Genomic DNA, 22,350 nt, shown 5'->3' on the forward strand with positions numbered 1-22,350 from the left:
ATATAGTTCCAGTGATTGATCTGTTCCATAGTTCTTTTCCTATTTGTATGAGTCAATCAAAGACACAAATTGAATCAACTCATTATCAAGACTAGGCTCTAAATCATCTGGATACACTTTTGGCTCTGCTGCAGCGTGAAAATTTTCAGCATCCATCTTCTCGAGGTGATTAAGGAATCCAAATCTTGAACGTACAGCTTCATAGCCATGCAATCTTTCAGTAAGAGAAACGGATAGCTGGTCAATCACTGGAAGGAAGGCGGATACTTTGTATTTTTCCTTGGATGACAGATTTGCGTCTTGTGCTTTCCCATAATCGAGCGGATTCAACCTCACATTTCTTGTTCTGGTGCGGGTGCGTGATTGTACATATTCACTAGTATAGGATATTTTTTTGGCTGCTTTCTCGTATTTATCAAAATCATTTCGTTTGGATTCCACGAATGATTTCAATGATTCTAGTGCACGTATTGTCAATTCAAGAATTATTTTTGGGTCTTGCAACATCTTGTTTGTAGCGTTGAATCGCTCCAAGATATCATTCATCTTCTGTATAAGCATTCCTCAAGATGTCTTTTTGCTCTTTATTGGTTAGAGCTTCTTCGATATCCGAATAACCGTTGACTAAGGCTTTCGTAGCTTTCAGCTCGACAAGACCAACGAGTTTCGCTGAGCTTTTTCAATGCTAAAAACTGGCCGCTTTTCTTCTCCGATAATTTCTCAATCAGAATTCGGTGCCGCTTTGTACTGGCTGTGAAAAACATGTACAAATTCTGCACGAAATCAAATAATTGAACAGCCGATGGACAAGAGTTAGGAGCTGCCATTACCACTAAATTGTCGAGACACGGAATCGAATACAGGCAAGTACCCCGTTTGTGGAGGCTCCCCTCAATCCGGTCGTGGATTGAATAAGTAATTTAGTCGAAATTAAATTGTTTTCTGCGTCATTGAAATATAAAACACATGAACTCGGACCATAAATAACGTATAAAAAAGTTTGGGCGCTAATGACATTATAAGTTATGTACATAGCTTCTAAAAGTTAATTTTTTACACTTAAATGAAGGGGACCATACCCAAAAACGCTAATACCAGAGTAAGGGTTATTCATAATGTTGTTGCAATTGATATTTTGCTGATAAAACAATTGTTCTCCAGAAAAGTATAACATATGCAGCACATTTTCTAGGAGCAGCAGAAGACTACCTTTTTGTTACACTTTATGTGAGGAAAGAGAATTGATGTGCATCAAACAGAACCTAACCTAGGTGTCTATGTCTATCTATTTCAGCTAAGAATGACAAGAATACCTTTTCATTGTGGAGCTTACGGAGTTGACAAGCACTAACTAGAGTTCATCTTACTTCCGTCGCATCGGTCGGCTTCGTCAATTCAGTTTCAGTTGTTGTTCTATCGTGCCGTCTCGTGGTGAAAAAATGTCGATCCATTATTATTTCTTAAAATGATTAAAATTTTAAAATAATATAATATTTAAAATAAATATAAATAAACAAATTTATTACTATAAAATAAATTTTGAAAATTATGTTTAAGAAACGAATGATTCGACCGTCGTCGTCGACTTCTTCAGCGCGACGACACAATGACCAGCTCCCATTTTTGGCACAGAAACGTTTTAGTGCATTGCCTCGATTCAGAGCTATTCATAAGGAAGAGCCTGGCCTAAGTTTATTAGTTGCTGTGTCATATGTCATTGATTTGTTTGGTGTATTCCCATTGGTGACATTACCTGGTCTATTGATTCCATTGGGACTATTTGCTATACCTTTGGTGGTGGTTATTGTTGGATTACAAATTTATACGTCAAATTTGCTGGGAAAATGTTGGATTATGGCTGAAATGTTGGACTCAACTATAGCACAAAAGAGCAGGTAAATATATAAACAAAAATATGAATAGATACGAATAAAGAGAATAATATGTGGTTAGGCTTTTACACAATGCACACACTTATCTGATACCTATAAATATATAAATTATATTATATATTATTGTTAACCTTGTATAGTTATGGTTTCAGGAAATTTAATTTAAAATTGATAAAATATATATATTTATTGTTAAAAAATACTTTACTTCATAATTAATTGAAAACTAAATAAGGCTATTTATAATTATCCCCCCCAAAATTTTTAAAATTTATAAGACAGGCTAAACTAATTAAAAGGCACTAGACAAATTTTATTATAAGCTACTTAATTGCTGATTTTGTTTTAAGTACTTTAAAAACATAAGGATTTTCCTTTTTTTAATTTATGTTGAAAAATATAAAAATAACCTCCTTTTGAACCATTGATTCCTGTCTAGCAGTCCTGAATGTGTTAGATGGAGAGATAAAGTTCCAATCTGCGGGTTGGTTAAGTGGGTTTTAATCTTGTGTTTAAAAAGTTTTCATCCATATATTCATATGAGATAATTATTTTAAGCTAACAATTTAAAATCGTTATTCATACTTTAGTTTAATACCAATTTGAAGCAATATGTAACTTTAAAGTTAGGCGAATTATAATCTTTTTTTTTGGTCCAATCTTTGCGTAAGGGTGTATCGAGACTTCTAATCATTTTCACACACTTAACTAACATAAAGCTTAAAAATGTTCTTTAATGTTCTGTAAAGAAGGATGACAAAATTTAAATAACATAATGTGTACCCTAACCTCACATTAACGTATTTCAAAGGCTAAAGCTAGAATTTTAGTGAAAAGATTTTGTGTTGAAACGTAGCGTGTTTCCAAAAATAAATTATTCTGTTATTGTCGATATTTCCATAAATGCCACACAAATAAACATGCAAAAACCCGCATAATGAATAAGAAAAATGCTAGAAAAATTTAATCTTTTTCAAAGGAAAATAAAACAGAATCTGATAAGAAAGGTTTTCTGTATTTTTTTGTGCGTATTTTTATTCGGGGTCATTTTTCGGAAGTCTATTATAGATTGGAGCTGATGCTAGAAGATAAATTCTAAAAAAATAACTGTTTTGCGTGAACCTTTTTAAATATTTTGATCTAAAACATTCAACAAAACTTAAACATTGTAGAGAGAAAAATGTTTAGTTCTTGAATTTGAGGAAATAGGTGCATTTAAGTAAATAATTACCCCAAAAATTAAACAAAAACAAATTATGATAAACAAATAAGTTAGAAAGAAACTTTTATGTGGCACTTAGAAATTACACGTTGCAGAATCTCTTTTCACTTCAATATTCAAAAGATTAAATGCTTTTATATTAAAATTTGCTATGAAACTTTTATTATGTTTTTCAATTAGAATTTAGTTTGGGGAAAGTGGCACTTTTGTTGTTTTTGGGACATTTATATTTTTGAAATTCGAGTGAAAATAACAGGGGTGGAATCGGCTATGGTGATTGTTGATAGATGACAATCAAAGTGATCGAACTTGATCTTCGTAAGTTGGCAGTCAAATTGATACATAAAAAGCTGTCACAACAAAAAAATGAGAGTCATTTTTCTACAAATACGTCGTTTCTGAATAGAGCTAAACGTAGCTTACAAAAATGTTTGGAACATATTTTCAGTTACCTTTTTAAGGTACAAAAATACATTCTTGTGACGGGCAAAACTTCCGACTTTTTTGAAAAGCTATTTGAGTCGAAAGTAAATTTTTACCAAGTTTTAGTATTGTTTTTTTTAGAGTTTTATTTTTTGTAAAAAAAATTTTAAATGAAATTTTATATGAAGCTATAATCTCAAATTTTTAAAAAGATATTTGAATCGAAAATCATTTTTTACCAACTTTTGTTAATTTTTTTCCGGTTTTTAATTTTTTGTAAGAAAACTGTCAATTCGATTTTTTTTCAAAATGTTACTGAATGTTGACAACAATATTGTTTGAAAGATAAAAGTAAATTAAAGCCAATATCTCAAAGTTTTGAAAAGATATTTGAGTCGAAAATCAATTTTTACCAACTTTTATTAATTTTTTTTAGGTTTTTATTTTTTGTAAAAAAACTGTCAATTCGATTTTTTTTCAAAATGTTAACTAATGTTTTTAAACTTAAAGGAATTATATTCAAGTTTTTAAAAACTTCAGATCGATTTACATTAGTCATCTAATAGCTTATTAGAAATTACGAAAACTAAGAGAATTTATCAAAAACGTACAAATTTGTACTTTGCAAAATCATAGCACAATTCAGTGTTAAGGAATATTTTGTGTTTTAAACCCGTTTTTGGCTGTCTTTAGCATTTTTCAAAAGGCACATTTAAAAAATGCCTCATTTTATAGTAAAACTTAAAGGTTATGACACAGTGAGAACATTTCTTAATGGACCTAAAATGGTGATGATTAGTACGTAGGACTCTCACGCCAGGGATCTTGCATTTAATCCCTGCCTACGGAAAATTCCTTCAACTTATTCAGCGATGCCAAGCTACTTAAAAAATATAGACGGCTCCTGGACAAATTCAAGTAATGAATCGCTGAACTTACTATTGGACACTCACTTTTCTGGTAGTACTCTTACCGAAACTAGCAACAATTATATACGTTCAAGTTCAAATATCACAAGGGACAAGCTACCATTTAAATCTGCAGAACCAAATGGAATAATACCAGCCGAGCTACAACAAACTTCTGACATAATTGCATCAATCCTTGAGGCAATTTTTATCAGCTGTCCTTACCTGGTCCATATTCCCTCGGCGAGGAGAGAAGCTAAAGTTGTTGTTATACCCAAAGCAGGTAAATGCTCGCAAGTCAATCCTAAAGATCTACGACCTATAAGTCTATCATCATTCCTTCTTAAGACCTTGACAAGATTGATTGATATCCATTTAAGGGCAAGTATTGATACAAGACTTCTGTCTTCGTCTCAACATGCCTACTGTTAAGATACATCGGTGGAAACAGAATTACACACCTCAGTACGCACCATCGAATATTCCCTCCATCATAAAAAGTTCACTTTTGTTGCTTTTCTGGATATCGAAGGTGCCTTTACCAACGTGGACACATCTGCAGTTACATCTGCACTAACATCTCTAAACATTGAGAGTTCCCTTGGGGAGTCAATTCATTTAATGCTGACTAGAGGAATAATTAACTCAAAACTTGGCAATTCTTCTGGCAGACGATTCGTTAGTAGAGGGACACCGAAAGGTGGTGTTTTATCTTCTCTTCTCTGGAACCTAGTGGTGAATGAAATCCTAACTAGTCTGGATGCGGAGGGTTTCAGAGTGATCGCCTAAGCGGATGACGTTGCTATAGTACAAAACTCAATGTACAAGAAAGAGTCAAAAAAGCTACTGTAGCTCTCTTTTCTTGCAAAAAAGCTATTGGTAATAAATGGGGCTTATAAACCAGAATCAAGCATTGGCTATACACATCGGTGATTAGATTTTAATGTACGGTGTGGCAGTATGGTGGACTGCTTTAGAGATAAAAGAAGTCTGGTCCTGGCTTAAAGAAAACGTAATATCAATATCTGATATCCGTATTTTCTGAGATAGTCAGGCCGCTATCAAATCTCTGAACTCTGTCTCTACAAACTCTATATCTGTCGATCATATCTAATGGAGATGGCATAGCAGTTTAATGTTCACCTTTGCTGGGTGCAGGGCTGTAGAGACATTCCAGGTAACTGTAAGGCAGATGAACTCGCCAGGAACGGTACAGTGCAGCCCATTCTACCACGTTTGGCACACACTGGCATACCAATCGCTGCTTGTAAACTGTTGCTAATGCATGACGCTACAAAGAGGGCAAACACCAGGTAGAATAACATCACCACGTGTCATGACACACAAAAAAATCTGACCACTAGATTTAAAGCGATCAAGGTATTTGCTATCTCTAAGCAGATCGCATATAAGATCATTATTAGGTGTCATAGCCGGCCACACGGCTACTCGTATTCTCAAATGACTTTAGCAGAAGCTGTATAGACGAGAAATATGTCCGATTCCATCATGAGCAGCTTCTTTTACTTAACCTACCCTTACCCATCCCTGCCTGTAACATCTTAAGTTCTGTTCCTGTGAGGAAATGACAAATCGGCCAAAAGTTATTCTCGTCCCGAAAAGTGCTATCTCAAATCAAAAGTTCGAATTTGGTATAAAAATTGTAGATCCCCACAATCCCTGATATTAATCGCACATAGGAATGATTGAAAGTCTTAAGCTACAAGGCCCCTGTTCTCTACGACCAGTGGCGCCTTCTAATTAACTATGAATTATTTAATTTGCTAAGTAAATTAGTGAAATAGTTAAGTCTCATGACCTTGATCTTTATTCAGCATTCTCTGTGTGACCAAAGTTATGTCATGACTAAGCAAAAGTTTCAGTCTATGGCGTATGAGCGCTTTTTTTATTTTATTTGATTTTTTTTCTTCAGTGTTTTATTGGTTAAACATAAAAATGTTGGGCAATCTTCAAGAAACAAACTCTTGACGGGTTTAATTTCTCCTCTCTCAGCATGATGCAAATAGTTATAGCTCGTAAATGAATCCTTTATCTTTTAAGATACACTTAAACATAAAAACTTTTATTTACAAAATGAAAACATATAAATACTGTTCCCTATGATGTAGTAAAAACATAAATCGTCCAACTGCACAAACTCACATAAATTTATTATTCAAATAAATCAAGTGCAACAACTGTTGGCTCAAATATCAACAAAACATTTTTTAAAGTACATATTTGTTTGGGCACTTCCGTATTTAACGCTTCCAAATAGTTTACATGTGTGTCGTTCCTGTTTTTTAAATTATTTTTTATTTCAATCATTTGTTCTTTTATTTTTCATGTCAGATATCCTTATGCTGCAATCAGTGATTTGGCATATGGCAAGCACGTCAGTTTAATGGTGACAATTTTATTGGACTTGAGTATTTTTGCGACTGGAATACCAAATTTGGTAGTGGCTTCGCAAAATCTTCAACTTATAGGACATCGTATATCTGATGGTCATTTTAATATATCCTTTTGCTTTTGGCTGATTATATTGGGAATATTAATTTGTCCGCTTATGTGGTTGGAAAGTCCGAAGAATATGAGGTAAGAGTATGTAAATATTTAAAGATATTTCAAAAGAACTAAAAAATTTTAGTATTTTGTAAAACTTAAACTATAGGGGACTAGTTATGTTCTCAATTTGTGTGGTGGCAAGCGTAGTAGTGCTGTTATGGTATTGCCTTATCAAAGCAGAAGGAGGACGAACACCATTTCAAGGAATGTCATTCGGTAAATAAAATAATAATAAAAAATGTCTAATTTTTCAAAACTTACGCTATAATTATTTTTTATATTGAAGAAAGTTGTGAAAATTTTCAAGGTCTAAAGAATATTTTTAACTCAAAAAAAAGAAAACAAAAATTACTGATCTACCATAAGAAAGAACCGACAAAAATCTAAATTATATGAAATATTAAATATATAATTAAAAAAAAACTCTTAGAAATGCACAAGAATGCTTTTCGAATTTTTGATTGCATTAAGTTCAACATTCAATACTTTAAGCTGCCCTGTAACTAAATTACTAATTACACTGGTTATCGAAATTAAATTAATTTAATTAAATTAAATTAAATTAAATTAAATTAAATTAAATTAAATTAAATTAAATTAAATTAAATTAAATTAAATTAAATTAAATTAAATTAAATTAAATTAAATTAAATTAAATTAAATTAAATTAAATTAAATTAAATTAAATTAAATTAAATTAAATTAAATTAAATTAAATTAAATTAAATTAAATTAAATTAAATTAAATTAAGGCTCAACATATGCAGAATTAAAATCTTATAGTTAAATCCTTGATATTTCAAAGGCATTGGATAGAGTTTGGCATCAAGCTCTCTTATCAAAAATGCGTGCATTTGGTATTGATGAATACGTTCTTCGTTGGGTTAAAAATTAACTTTCGGACTGTTCAATTCAAGTAGCCTTGGACGAGATCAAATCTGATATTCATGAAATAAACGCTGGGGTGCCCCAGGGCTCCGTTTTTTCTCCGACGCTCTTCCTTATTTTTATAAATGATCATTTCTCTGAAACTTCTTACCCACTAAATTGTTTTGCGGATGACAGTACCCGCAATACTGTCTCCTGTCGTTAAAGCTTAACGCACCCTCGATGCCGCTATCCATGAGCGGCACTTGCATCCAGGAAACTAATAAACTTTCAGTACATGGTATGTATATCACAGATCACCTCTTATGGAATTATCACATATTTGACATTGCCAAAAATGCTTCTAGGTGCTTCTGATCTGGCTGTAAATTAAAAAGCCTTCATTCGTCCAAAACTTGAATATAACACTCATATTTGGGCTGGTTAAAACAAGCTTAAGTATTTTGGACAGGATAAAAAAAAGAGCTTTGGAAATGATAGGCGATAGAACAATAACCGAAACGATTACGCCACTTGAACACCGCCGAAATGTTTCATGCCTTTCGTCGTTTACCTATATTTTTATAAACAGTGTTCTGTCGAATTAGCCAGTTGCATAACCCCCCTCAAACAATTCAGCAGTAATACTCGTACGTCTAGGAACGGACATAAGTTTAAGCTTGAGCTCAATTTCGAACGTACTGTCAAGTATAGAGATTCTTTTTTTAACCGCCCATCGAGAATGTGAAACGCTTAACCTAGCTCTGTTTTTCCCTATCATTTTGATATTCAAAACTTTAAGAACAATGTGCATCGGTATCTCCTCTTTAATCCTTCCCTATTTTCCTAAAGCTCGCACTGTGTTTAAACTTTAAACATGTTAAGGGTATTAATAACCCCTCGAGTTCCCGTTTATTATAAAAAAATAGTATCTTAGTTTTATTTAATTTTATTTATTTAAAATTCGTTAAATACTAACGTTAAACATTCCAATATACATACGAGTATACTTAAAATCTAAAAACTTAAACTAGACTGTTGAAAAATTTTAATTTGCAATTTATACTTTTAATATAAACTTTTGGTGAATTAATACAAGAGTTAAATTTATTATAAATTTCAATTAATTGATTTAAGAGGCTATGTATACGATAGTTTGATCTGCTAAAATTAGTATTCAATGGTTTCTGGAGTCAATGGTTTTCTGAATGGCTTCGAGTCTTGTGAAGTGTACGGCGTAGTAAGGTGACCATACTGTACAAGCATATTCCAGGACTGGTCTCACAAATGAAAAAAAAAAGTAATTTTAAAACATAAGGATCACGGAAATCACGGCCAAATCTCTTAATAAAAGCCAGAACTCTATTTGCTTTTTTAACTATGAAGTTAATATGTTAATTAAATGTTAGTTTAGAATCTAAGACAACACCCAAGTCAAAATACATATACTCTACGTACAACATGTAACTAAAATCGATTGGAACTTTTTTGCGTGTTAAACTCATGGTTTTACATTTGTCAACAATTGAAACAAGACGATTATTATTGCACCATTCCCTGAATAATATTAAGTCTTCTTGCAAGAGAAGACAGTCAGATGTAGAGTTAATTTTTTTTTTAGTTTTGTGTAATCAGCATTTATTATTACAGACGAACTTTGTATGATCGAAACTAAGTCATTTATAAATAAAACAAATAGAATAGGACCAAGGTGACTACCCTGGGGGACAATAGAAATTACAACAAATAAACTTGAATACTCATTACTAAATTTAACACTATAATGTCTATCTTGCAAATATGAGGATATCCAGTTTATGAAACAGTCGTTAAAACCTTGCTGTGATAGTTTTAAATGTATTGTTTTATGACACAATTTATCAAAGGTCTTGCAGAAGCCAGTAAAGATACAATCAAGTTGTTCACGTTTTTCAAAAACATCTAAACAAAGGGACGTAATTTTAACAGATTGTTAACAGTTGAACGCTTTTTAACAAAACCAGGCTGGTTATCAGAGATAATTGAACTACAGTGAAAAGAAAGGACGCTACATACGATTGACTCAAATAGTTTAGGTATCACAGATAGCTTAGCAATAGGTCGGTAGTTCACTATTTCGTTTTTAGGACCTTTTTTGTGTACTGGTATTATGAAGGAACTCTTCCAGATAAAAGGAAACAGCGAGTTACATAACAGGTGTGCTAAATACACAGCACATTTTTTTAAAATGGATGATGGTACACCGTCGGGACCAGGAATAAAACATTCGTCAAGTTGTAGGATACCATTAAGGACAGTATATTTACTTATAACGAAATTGATATAATTTAAGTGGGGAAAATTTATAACAGTGGTATAGATGTGTTAGAAAAACTAATAGTAATCTACAAAAGCTTCTTTGAAGTAGTTTGCAAAAATGTTCGCAATTATTCTCGGTTCATTACTATTTGATGTCGAATCAGTCATTTAGTTAGGGTACCCATATGATTTCTTCTTACGATTTATGAATTATTTTTAAGGTTTAATTCAATTTTCCGAATGTAATCGTCATATAGGATGTTAGAGTGATCAGTGAAAAGATGTTTTATTATAACGAACGCCCTATTATCATCATCAGTTCTTGTTTGATTATACTTTTTCCTTTTGTTTTTTAAGTTTGTAACGTGAAAATCAAACCATTGTGGAACACTCAAGTTATTTCGTGTCTTTTTAAATGGAACCATTTTGTAGAAACAGTCAAAAGGAGTTAATAAAAATAAAAAATGTTCTATTGGGGATCAATGCAGAGATATTTTTTTATATTAAAAGCAGCCATATTAAGATCAACAATTTAAGCGAAAATAAAAAATAAATATATATCAGTTTGTTTATGAGAAAATTCGAAGATGGAACAACTTAATTTCGGTTTTTACCAATAAATTTGTATAGGGACTGATTGCGTGATTTTTTTAAGTTGTTCCTGGTTTCTTCCGAATTGTTCTACTAGCCCCAAAAATGGAGGTTGTCGACTCGAAACACTAGTTAGATTTAGCCTCCATTTTCGAAAACGAATTTTTGATTTCTAAAGATATGGGCAAAATTCGAAAAAATCCTAATTTTAAATTCTAACTTTTTATATTTTATTACATTCTAAAGTGTTCTTAGTCAAACCATATTTCCCCCAGTTCGTGTCCAAATTTCGTCCAAAACCATAAACGAGTTCTTTGTTTTTGAACATTTTTAATTTTAATTTAATGTCACCCATATCTTTAAAATTTTTGTTTATAAGGCCCTACAATTTGGAACAATGTTCAGAACAACTTAAGCAACCTGGGACAATTTTCAAAAATAGGTCAAAATTAATTTTTGGGGTCTTAAACATCCATTTTTGGGTATTTTTCATAATGCGGAACAACTTGGGAACAACCTGAAACAACCTTAAAAAATAAGAACATCGAAAAAGGTGGTCTTATGTCAAGCACTCATCGGGACCGCTGTTATTTTAGTCTCAGAAAAACTCGAACCGGCTAAAAAGGCTCCCTGAAATTACGCCATAGGAAATTACGCCAAAAACTGTTTTGGAAAAAAAGCCCAAACAATTTTGGCGTATAAAAAATAGGAAAAAATACTAAAATGGAAAAAACGCCAAAAAAAATAAGAACTTTTTGGTGTAATTTCCAAATTAGTATTGGAAATTAAGCCTTTAAAGAATGAACAGAGCTTTTTCTGGCTTAATTTCCAAAATTAATTTGGAATTAAAGTCCAAAAAGTCTATAAAAGAATCTGAACGTACGACGTAACATGGAGCGACGCGGTGCAACCCGCGTGGCGCGAACGCGACGCGTACGCGCTGCCTCCCTCGCCGTTGATTATATCATAGGTACTTGTGCATTTGTTTTGTAGAACACATTTTCTTATAACTTTGTTTATTTCAATTTGTAAATTTTTGTATAGGTATTAAATGTAAACCTGAAGGACATCTGCCACATTTTTCCGACAACACGGACATTGGTCAATGAAGTTCTTTGCTTTTACACACAATCCATCACTTTTTACTTTCATTTTAGCACCACAATTGTTAATAAATATAACAAATGTAAAGAACATCTTTTTTATACACACATTTTTTTTTGTGTATTTGTTTTTGTTCTGTTACGTACAAAAGTTTGCTATTTTTTTGTTTACCACTTATAATTTCATAATCAAAACTTTCCATTTTGTCCATCGCTTTATCAAAATGCTCTTCTACTAACGGTATGGAAACAACAAACTATCAATCACTACTGATCACGTTAAAAAATTTAACAAAATATGCTCTTCAAAATTCGTGAAAAACATGTAAAATACTCTTATTTGCCGTTATATAATTTTGTATACCATATGAATACATTCGACAAACATGTACTTTTTTGTTTTTGATTTGGAAGAATAAACGGTTAATTTTCTGGCTTTTTATCCTTATTTGATTAGGAAAAAAGCCAAAAAGTTTGTTTTGTGGCGTTTTTTGCTTTAAGATTTGGAAAAAAACTAAAAAGTTTATTTTTGGTCGTTTTATCCTTTTTTGTTTGGAAAAAAAGTCCAAAAGCAAATTTTTGGCGTTTTTTAAAAACAAAAATTGTTTGGCCTTTTTTCATTATTCTAAAAGGAAAAAACGCCAAGAAATTTTCGGAAAAAATAGCTAAAAAATCCGGAATTAACACCAAACTCTTTGGGTTATTTTTAATAGGAAAAAAAGCCAAAAAATTGTATGGAGAATTTTTGGCGTTTTTTCCATTTTATTTTTTTGGCGTAATTTCCTATGGCGTAATTTCAGGGAGCCGCTAAAAACTTTCCAAATTTAAACTCATTCCACAAAATAGTTTTTGATGTTTGACAGATAGACCGATAGACGTAATCTAGTGACCCACTTTTTATTTCTCTATATTTCAACCATTTTAAAGAACTGTTTGATTGAAATTTCGAGTACGAATATTGTTTGGGAATGCAATACTTGCCATATACAAACAACTGATTCCCTAAAAATTTATAATTAAACTTACTTCAGTACAACTTACATACATGATCTTATTACTTTCCAGAGATTCCGAGCTTTGCTAGTTTCTTTAATGGCTTCAATGTGCTGGCATTCCAATTTGATATCCACACAATGATCCTGACAATACAAATGGATATGAAGGATAAGAGCCAAATTAAGTGGGCTTCGCTAATTGGAATTTTGTGTAAGTTTATATAATTCTTCTTTCTTCATTGAGACTCTTCACACATAATCTAACATTTATGTTTTAGGCTCGTGCGGCTTAGGTCTGATTGGAACTATTATAGGTGCCTACAAATTTGGTTCAATGATAATGCCAAATATTCTAGAAATGATTCCCAGAAGTCTCCCACTTTATGCTGCCATTCTATTGATATCACTGCAGCTGTGTTTAACGTGCGTTGTTGGAAGTTCAGCATTATTTCTGCATGTCGAAAACTTTTTTCGCATTCCTGAAAGTACACTTATACAGCTTTAAAAAAAACCATTAATGATATTCTTTATTTTATTTTTTTTCAAGGTTTTTCAATGAAACGAGTTCTAATACGTTCATCCTTAATTGGATTTGAAGTTCTCTTGGGAGAATTTGTTCCTAAATTTGATGTAATTGTTGGAATTATTGGAGGAACTATTATCGCTCCGCTGATGTTCATTCTTCCGCCACTGCTTTATAGTAAAATTCAAGAAATGGAAAGAATGCGACACCGTTTCATAACACAAGCCGCTTACGGAAGTCTTCCAATCGACCTAAACTACGAGAGCATTGATATGACATGTTCAAATGAAAGAAACACTCTCTGGACTTCTATGTGTCAAACCTGCAAACAAATTTGTAAATATTCACCTTGCGAATTGTCAATTCCATCAGCTGTTGTGGCTTTTGGTGTCTTGGCTTTTGGATGTTCGACATTCTTAAACTTTCTAAGAATTTCTGAACTATTTCAAAATAACTCACCATGTTTTGGTAATATTACTAAGTCGTTGTCAAATCTTTAATAATAATTTATTAAGTTTATTATATATTATATTATATAGTATAAATATTTTTCTTTTTGTTAAAACTAGTACATTTACTTGACATCTAATAATTAAGACTGACGTCCTTTTTTTATCTATTAATCTGTAATAAATGACCTAAGAACCAGTCTTTTGAACCATTTTTCTAACCAAATTGAAATCTTGTTTTTTGTTTTGTTTTGTGTATTTCCTCGCAAAGTGTAATGAACTTCTTGCACCATTTAGCAAAAAAGGTTTATAAGACTACTTCAATAGAAGTTGAATTAACTTTTCCCTTGAGTACATTGGCTTTGAGAATAGGTAAGTTATTTAATTGGTGGTAGTATAATAGCCATCATAAGAGATGTTATTTTTATTTATGTAAGTGAAAATACTGTAGCACCTAAAGTCAAAGACTCATGTTTATGCCAACTTGATGCTAGATTTTAGATCTCAAATGAAAAACGGTTCGCAGAAAAAAATCGTAAAATTTTAAGGTGTGATATAATTAAGTTGCGTGACGGATATGTTAGTGTTTTGTGTGTGGTTGTATAAAACAATAATTGCTTTCCAAGAATAGTTTTCTTATTAAGTTAAGTTAAGTTTTATTTTTGTTTATTAGCAACTCTTGAGTTTAAGCATAAATTCAATTATATTAATAGGTTTGAAGTTTTGTTAGTTTTTTAATTACAAGTTTATTTACATTGTTAAGGCGCAGCATTTGAAGCGAACCTAGGTTGATTCGGGATAAAAGATCATAGACATAGAACTAGGATCTAGTGACGAATCTCAACCACTCCTATGTGCGAGTAATGTTGTCAGGGATGGAGGGGACCTACAGTTTTAAGAGGGATTGAACCCAAGACCAAGAAGATTGAACTAAAAAAAACGTTAATAATTATTTTAGTTATTACCATCCGTCTTTAAACGTTGAGATCAGTTTTGATTTTATAAAAGTTATATGACAAGCTTTTTTATATGCCTGGTTAAAAAAATATTTGATTCTTAATTCAAATCGGAAGTTCCATGAAAATTGCTTAAGTGGTTCAGATGTTATATGAGGTAAAAGCACGCAAGAAGACATAGTTAAAGCACCTTACTTACTTACCTAACGTGGCGCTACAGTCCGGGATGGACTTGGGCCTCAGCCAACATTTGTTGCAAACCAAGTTGGTTGAGGTCTTCTCCAATCTTAAAGTGTACCACTTCAGTCGAGCTTTACTGCACCTGAGCAAGAAACCCAAGAACTTCAAATCGATACCTGCCATTTATTCAAGGTCATCAGCTATAACTGTCAGATAGTTGAGGACTTTGTTTTCTTAAGTTTAAGTGGGCAATGAGGGCAAGACAAAGTGTATACTATCATCAAGAGAGGGCTTCAAACGAAGATGCCTTGGACAAAACGTCATCAAGGTCATCAGCTATAACTGTCAGATAGTTGAGGACTTTGTTTTCTAAGGTACACCTATAAATCAAACTGAGAATAACTCTTGAAGATCATTGTTTGCTTGGACTAACAAGGCAATTGAGTAATAAAGGCCTCTCTCGATCAGCTAAAGAAAGCCACTATAAGGCATTCATCGATTCTCATTTATCTTACAGAGGCTTAAACCTTGAGAAGGCAAGATAAGAAGGTCTTATAATGTTTCGAAAGAAAAGTTTTTGGGGAATTTTTGGCCCCGTCAATATAAATTGAGGCCGACTAACTCTCCGAATAAAAGAAATAAAAGAATAAAAGTCCAATGCCTTATATGGCTGGTTCATGTAGAGTGAATGGAAATTAACGCTTCTGCCGGAAAGGTCTTCGAATCCAATCCCGAGCGAGGTTTAACAGGGATACCAAAACTAGACATTGCTCTGTAAGGTCCTTCTCTGTAGATACTGCCATGCGTGGCCTTGAAATCGATGAATAAATGGCAGGTATCGATTTGAAGTTCCTGAGTTGCTTGCAAGATTTGTCATATTGTGAATTAAATATTTGGTCAATGGTGGACTTTCCTGGTCTGTGACCACACGGATAAGGACCTATCGATTTGTTGAGGAAATGCTTCATAATGTTTACATAGTTAATACGGCAAAAATTATTATTTATGCAATGATCAAGAGACTGGCGCAGTTAAATTTATAGCTGAAACACAAACACGCTTCAGCTTCGGCTTCGTCTACGTTACGTTGGGCCTGCTTCGAAGTTGCTTTGAATGACTCTTCCAATATGACATTTCTAAAATGACACTTCTGTCATTGGCAGCTATTATTTTTTCTCAAAATAAAAAATATGAGCTTTGGAATCGAAAAAATTAAATTTATCGAGGAAGTAGCTTACACAGCCTATAATAACCAATGGAAATCCCTCCAAAACAAATGTATTTAGTTTGTTGACTTTTAAACAGCTGTGAAGCTGTCAGACAAAGCAAATGATCAGCAAATTTGAACTTGAGCTTCCGTTTGGAGTCACATTACGTAACATTACGTTATTTCCTTAAGATTGTCAAATGAAACGTGAGGTCGAAGTTTCATTGTGATAGCATGCATTGAATTCCTATAGTTGAAATCAGAAACGTCGGGCGAAGCCGAAGCTGAAGCGTGGTTGTGTTTCAGCCATAAAGCTACAATACGAGAACTAAAGAAAGTTGTTAACATAATATCAAAAAACTCACCTGCCCTGCAAAGAGGTTAGAATTGTTTACAGAGCTAACAAATAAAGTGCCATTCACAACTTGTTTAGGAACTGAGAAAAATTCCTCATGTTTTTTTTACGAATGCCCAACGATGTTCAGTATTTTTCGTCTTCTCATTAATGGTCATTTTTATAATTGGTATGTGAAATATGGGCGTTGAAGGCTTTTTTGACTTGCTTGAGCTTTTTTTTGTTCAACTCAGTTGGGTTGGCCTTATAACAACGGAAACCTACCTCTTTAACCTTGATAACCTCTTTGCAGATCAAATCAAACAATGGTTTGCCTTTAGCACTATTTGGCACGAAATTAATCATTCACAAAAGAATCCAACATGTCAACGTCACTATCAAGGAAACATAGTGATCAGTTAAAAGTCCTGAAACAATTGTTGGGGTTGTCCCAGATGGCTATTCTTTATGTCAAATTGTTTTCTTAGGAGTTCTTTCATAAATTGGAAGGTTTTGGTACAAGAAGTAAGCAGATATAACACAGTGGCAGATGTACCTAAAAGACATAGAAGTGAGAGTAAGAAGCAAGGAACAAGTGAAGAGTGTTTTCTGCTAGACAGTCTGATATTCGACTGCAACTCAGCAAAGATCTCACCACATATTTCTTTAGGCACTGTCTGACCTAAATATAGAAGATAAGAAGAATTCAATCGTCAGTAGTAACGATTTCAGTGCGAGGATATGAAAAAACAATTTCTTCCATGGAATCACACAGAGCATCAAATTAACGAGAAGTTGAACCTCCATATAGATTTGGGCTTATATATAAAAGAGAGAAAAAAGAAGCTGGGATGCGACCCACGATGATAACTTCCCATCCCGTGCGTCGATTTGGCTTGTTTAAATATTTGAACTGTTGAGTTATAAAAGTTGTCAGTTGAATTATTCTTAAAAATTTTAAAATTACCAACAATATTTTTCACAAAAAGAAATAGTTTACTTTGAAAATCTTTTTAATCGAAAACAATTTTTTATAAATTTTAGTAGCATTTCTTAAATTTTTACAAATTGGACGAATTTTTACCAAATTTGCGGACTATTTCTTGTAGATTTAATTTTTATAAAAAAGACAATATTTTTAATTTTTGAAAAGCTATTTGAGTGGAAAGTAAATTTTCACCAAGTTTAAGTATTGTTTTTTGTAAGGTTTTAATTTTTTGTAAAAAAACTGACAATTTGATTTTTCTCAAAATTTTATTAAATGTTGACAACAATATTTTTTAAAAGATAAAAGCAGTTGAAAACCAATATCCCAAGGTTTTGAAGAGATATTTTAGTCGAAAATCAATTTTTACCAACTTTAATACATTTTTTGTTTAGGTTTTTATTTTTTGTAAGAAAACTGTCAATTCGATTTTTCTAAAAAATGGTTAAAATGTTAAAAATAACATTTCTTATAAAATCAAATTAATAAGAAGCCTTACTCTCAAATTTTCAAAAAGATATTTGAGTCGAAAATCAATTTTTACCAACTTTTCTTAAATTTTCTTTTAAGTTTTTATTTTTTGTAAAAAAACTGTCCATTTGACTTTTCTCAAAATTTTACTGAATGTTGACAACAATATTTTTTTAAAGATAAAAGCAGTTTAAGGCCAATACCTCAAATTTTTGAAAAAATATTTGAGTCGAAATTCAGTTTTTACCAACTTTGAGTAATGCTTTATAAGGTTTTTATTTTTTATTAAAAAAAACTGTCAAAATTTTAATTTTAATTTTAAAAAACGTTATTTTTTGTTGCAAAAATTGTATTGGAGATTAGATCATTTTGTATTCGTAAGGCATGTTTTTTTTCAGTTTTTTCGATTTATAAAAAACCCGGTAATTGTATTTTTTTTTCAAAAAAATATATTTGTTTGGATATGCTTCATTAAATTTAATTCAAGTCTCTAGCGTTTTTAGTTAATAAGATATTTAAGGTTAACCAAAATTTCCATATTTTTTTAAACTGCTATGGTAAAAAAACCATCCACGCAATTTTGAAAGCCCTTTCTGCCTTATTATCTGTATAACAAAATTTAGTTGGAGTCGATATCTCTTCTGGTTCTTGAGCTATGGACGACGAAAATAACGTCACGAACGTACGGATGCAATAACGTATGTATGTACACACGAACGCACAGACTTCTTTCTAAAAACCTTTTATTTCGACTCTAGGGACCTTGAAACTTCGAGAAGTGTCAAAATTTTCAATTCGACACACGAACGCACAGACTTCTTTCTAAAAACCTTTTATTTCGACTCTAGGGACCTTGAAACTTCGAGAAGTGTCAAAATTTTCAATTCGACAAATCGGACCCATTACAATAAATTCCTATGGAAAGTAATTAAGTACTCAAATTAAATCAACAACACACCAAGAATACCTCTCCGAGCTGGTTTAAAAAATAAGTCACTAGGTTATTCGACAATTTTAGAAGCTAATTCATTCTTTTTGGAAAATTATTTCATTTTCAGTTACAAAGACTTACTGAAACTTTAAGAATACGAACATTTTAAGGTAAGATACAAATTGACTCAAATATCTTTTTAAAATTTGATATTGGCTTCAAACTAATTTCATCTTATAGAAAATACAGTTTTGGACATTCAGTAAAATTTTTAGAAAAATACAACAAAAATACAGACAATTTTTTCATACAAATTAAAATCTTCAAAATATTTTATGCAAAATTGGTAGAAATTGATATTTTATTCTCTTGTTCTTGAAATTGTTTAAGAAATTGTTCTTGGAAAAATCTAATCAATATTTGTTTATATAAGAAAAAAATGCTGCTAAAATTAGTAAAAATATAGTATCGACTAAAAATAAACTATTTTATCTTATGCAAAATATTGTTGTTAGTTTTTAAGTATTTTTTTTAGAAAAATCCAATTTAAAGAAAAGTCTAAAGAAAAGAGAGATAGGGTTTGAAAGGACAAGTCGTTACTCAATAGTTCCAGAATATTGCAATGACTAGGAAAGACACAGTGTGGCAGAGGATGTGGAATATTCTCGTAGTTCGTCTAAAGAACGAATCTCTGTACTTGACAGTACGACTAAAGTTGGGATCGAGAAAGAATGTCGAAGACAAAATTGGGACTTGAGGAGTCACACTGGCATTTAAGTTGTGTTTATAAGAATTAAACGGTCTGAAAGGTACTTTCTATTCCAACGAGTTTTTAGTGAAAACCGAAGACAAGAATTTTCGATAAGCAAATCCTTTGCCAAACTCTATAAAATGCTTTTGAAATATCAAAAGCAATAATCATAATTTCTCCAAAACGATGTAATAATTTAAGAAATAAAATGATTGTATCGATGTTTTGTTATTCATTTTCATTGTCGTTTTTATTCAAGTTCAAGACATAAGGCTAGCAAAAATTTAACTGTCATACAGTCACATCGATACATATACCCATACATACATATGAATGATGACAACCGTTATATAAAGGAGATTTTCATAATTTCATAGCTATGATTCTTTTTATTGTAAAAAGATGCCCATGAACGTAGGCATACTGTCCTCATCGCCATCAGGAGACTCCTTCCAAAAATAAGTTCTTACACGATATTTTGTACTAATTATAACGTACTTATCTTGCCAAGACGCCGCGCCGCCGCCGCCGCGCACCGGCCGATATGCTAAAGCGGACCACGCTAACGATGGCCAACAACGATGATAACGACGAATACAAGACGCGAATACCTTTTGATCGAAATACTTTTGAGCTAGCATGTGCGGTGTGGATGTATAATTCTTAAAATAGACAAGTCAGTCCAGGAAAAAGCTATACAACAAGGCAGTTGCCCAACGCATTGTACCTAATTTATTTCAATTTGATTAGTTTCCGTTGACCGAATGGTCAGATTGACTTGGACATGATGCTGGCATTGGCATTCTGATGGGCACTCTTGGTGATATGATGGTGAGGACGGCCTGGGCAATGGTAATTTCTGTTTTAGCTTGTTTAACTTGGCCATTTTAATGAACCTGCATATCTTCAGGATCTGCAAAAGCAATATGCTGAGAACTCAAATGCGTTTTTACAACTTTAATAGAGATGCATAGACCAGGTCTGTCATTTAAAATAAATTAACGCAAAGAAAAAGGGCATCGTTTTTGTCTTGCACTTCCATTCCAGATTCGTTCTTGTGGAACATGCACGCAAGCGAGCTACATAGAAACAGCGGCAGCGCCAGCGCCAGCGCCAGAAACGTCTTAGTTTTATTGTCTTGCGCATTCGTTTTCAAGGGTTCTTATATACTTGTAGACTTGGAAAGCATGAAATAACCATCTCGTTTGATGACGATTTGCAATTCCTGATATGCATACTTTCATTTATGTGCACTTTTATAAGATGAGAGCGGCTGCAGAAATGCATAGGATTGTTTGCGAAGGAAGTGGCGCCAAAATTACAACAATCTTACAATGCCAAGGTATCATTATTGAAGTTGTAAAAATACACTTAAATCTTTGTCTATGGGTAATTTAATCGCCTGAGAAGTCGAAGGAAATTGAAATTGCAGGACATAAATAGGTAAACAGCAGGTCGTAAAAGGCAGCTATTAAGAAGAAGGGATCTTGGGTATTTCTTATACGAGTTCGGATGCCCGATGCTTTTGTGGTTTTGTATCTCAAGGTTTTTCCAATGATTTTTATATCATCACTTGTTTTAAATTAAAAGATCCAATATTTAAAAGACTATGATGCACTTAGTTCCTTGAATCATAGGAACCCATGTGGTTAAGTTTGTTTTATGATATTTGCATTTAAATAAAAACTTTGCAAGAAAATGGATGGGACGCGGGAGTGTTTTAACAAAGACTAAGACTAAAACTAAGAGTAAGACTAAGACTAATAATAAGACTAAGACTAAGACTAAGACTAAGACTAAGACTAAGACTAAGACTAAGACTAAGACTAAGACTAAGACTAAGACTAAGACTAAGACTAAGACTAAGACTAAGACTAAGACTAAGACTAAGACTAAGACTAAGACTAAGACTAAGACTAAGACTAAGACTAAGACTAAGACTAAGACTAAGACTAAGACTAAGACTAAGACTAAGACTAAGACTAAGACTAAGACTAAGACTAAGACTAAGACTAAGACTAAGACTAAGACTAAGACTAAGACTAAGACTAAGACTAAGACTAAGACTAAGACTAAGACTAAGACTAAGACTAAGACTAAGACTAAGACTAAGACTAAGACTAAGACTAAGACTAAGACTAAGACTAAGACTAAGACTAAGACTAAGACTAAGACTAAGACTAAGACTAAGACTAAGACTAAGACTAAGACTAAGACTAAGACTAAGACTAAGACTAAGACTAAGACTAAGACTAAGACTAAGACTAAGACTAAGACTAAGACTAAGACTAAGACTAAGACTAAGACTAAGACTAAGACTAAGACTAAGACTAAGACTAAGACTAAGACTAAGACTAAGACTAAGACTAAGACTAAGACTAAGACTAAGACTAAGACTAAGACTAAGACTAAGACTAAGACTAAGACTAAGACTAAGACTAAGACTAAGACTAAGACTAAGACTAAGACTAAGACTAAGACTAAGACTAAGACTAAGACTAAGACTAAGACTAAGACTAAGACTAAGACTAAGACTAAGACTAAGACTAAGACTAAGACTAAGACTAAGACTAAGACTAAGACTAAGACTAAGACTAAGACTAAGACTAAGACTAAGACTAAGACTAAGACTAAGACTAAGACTAAGACTAAGACTAAGACTAAGACTAAGACTAAGACTAAGACTAAGACTAAGA

At 32.4% G+C, this 22,350-nt stretch overlaps 1 protein-coding gene across 1 annotated transcript; it reads left to right on the forward strand.

Moving 5' to 3' along the window:
- Window positions 1-1,361: 1,361 nt before the first annotated feature.
- LOC129940166 (proton-coupled amino acid transporter 3) lies at window positions 1,362-14,065 on the forward strand. The gene is made up of 6 exons (XM_056048422.1): window positions 1,362-1,895; window positions 6,798-7,043; window positions 7,120-7,229; window positions 12,938-13,078; window positions 13,146-13,352; window positions 13,415-14,065. The coding sequence occupies exons 1-6, from the start codon at window positions 1,549-1,551 to the stop codon at window positions 13,888-13,890; spliced, it is 1,527 nt and encodes a 508-aa protein (XP_055904397.1). The 5' UTR covers window positions 1,362-1,548; the 3' UTR covers window positions 13,891-14,065.
- The last annotated feature ends 8,285 nt before the right edge of the window (window positions 14,066-22,350 follow it).

The sequence above is a fragment of the Eupeodes corollae genome, chromosome 1 (genome assembly GCF_945859685.1).
Source record: "Eupeodes corollae chromosome 1, idEupCoro1.1, whole genome shotgun sequence".
In the NCBI taxonomy this organism is placed as follows: domain Eukaryota; kingdom Metazoa; phylum Arthropoda; class Insecta; order Diptera; family Syrphidae; genus Eupeodes; species Eupeodes corollae.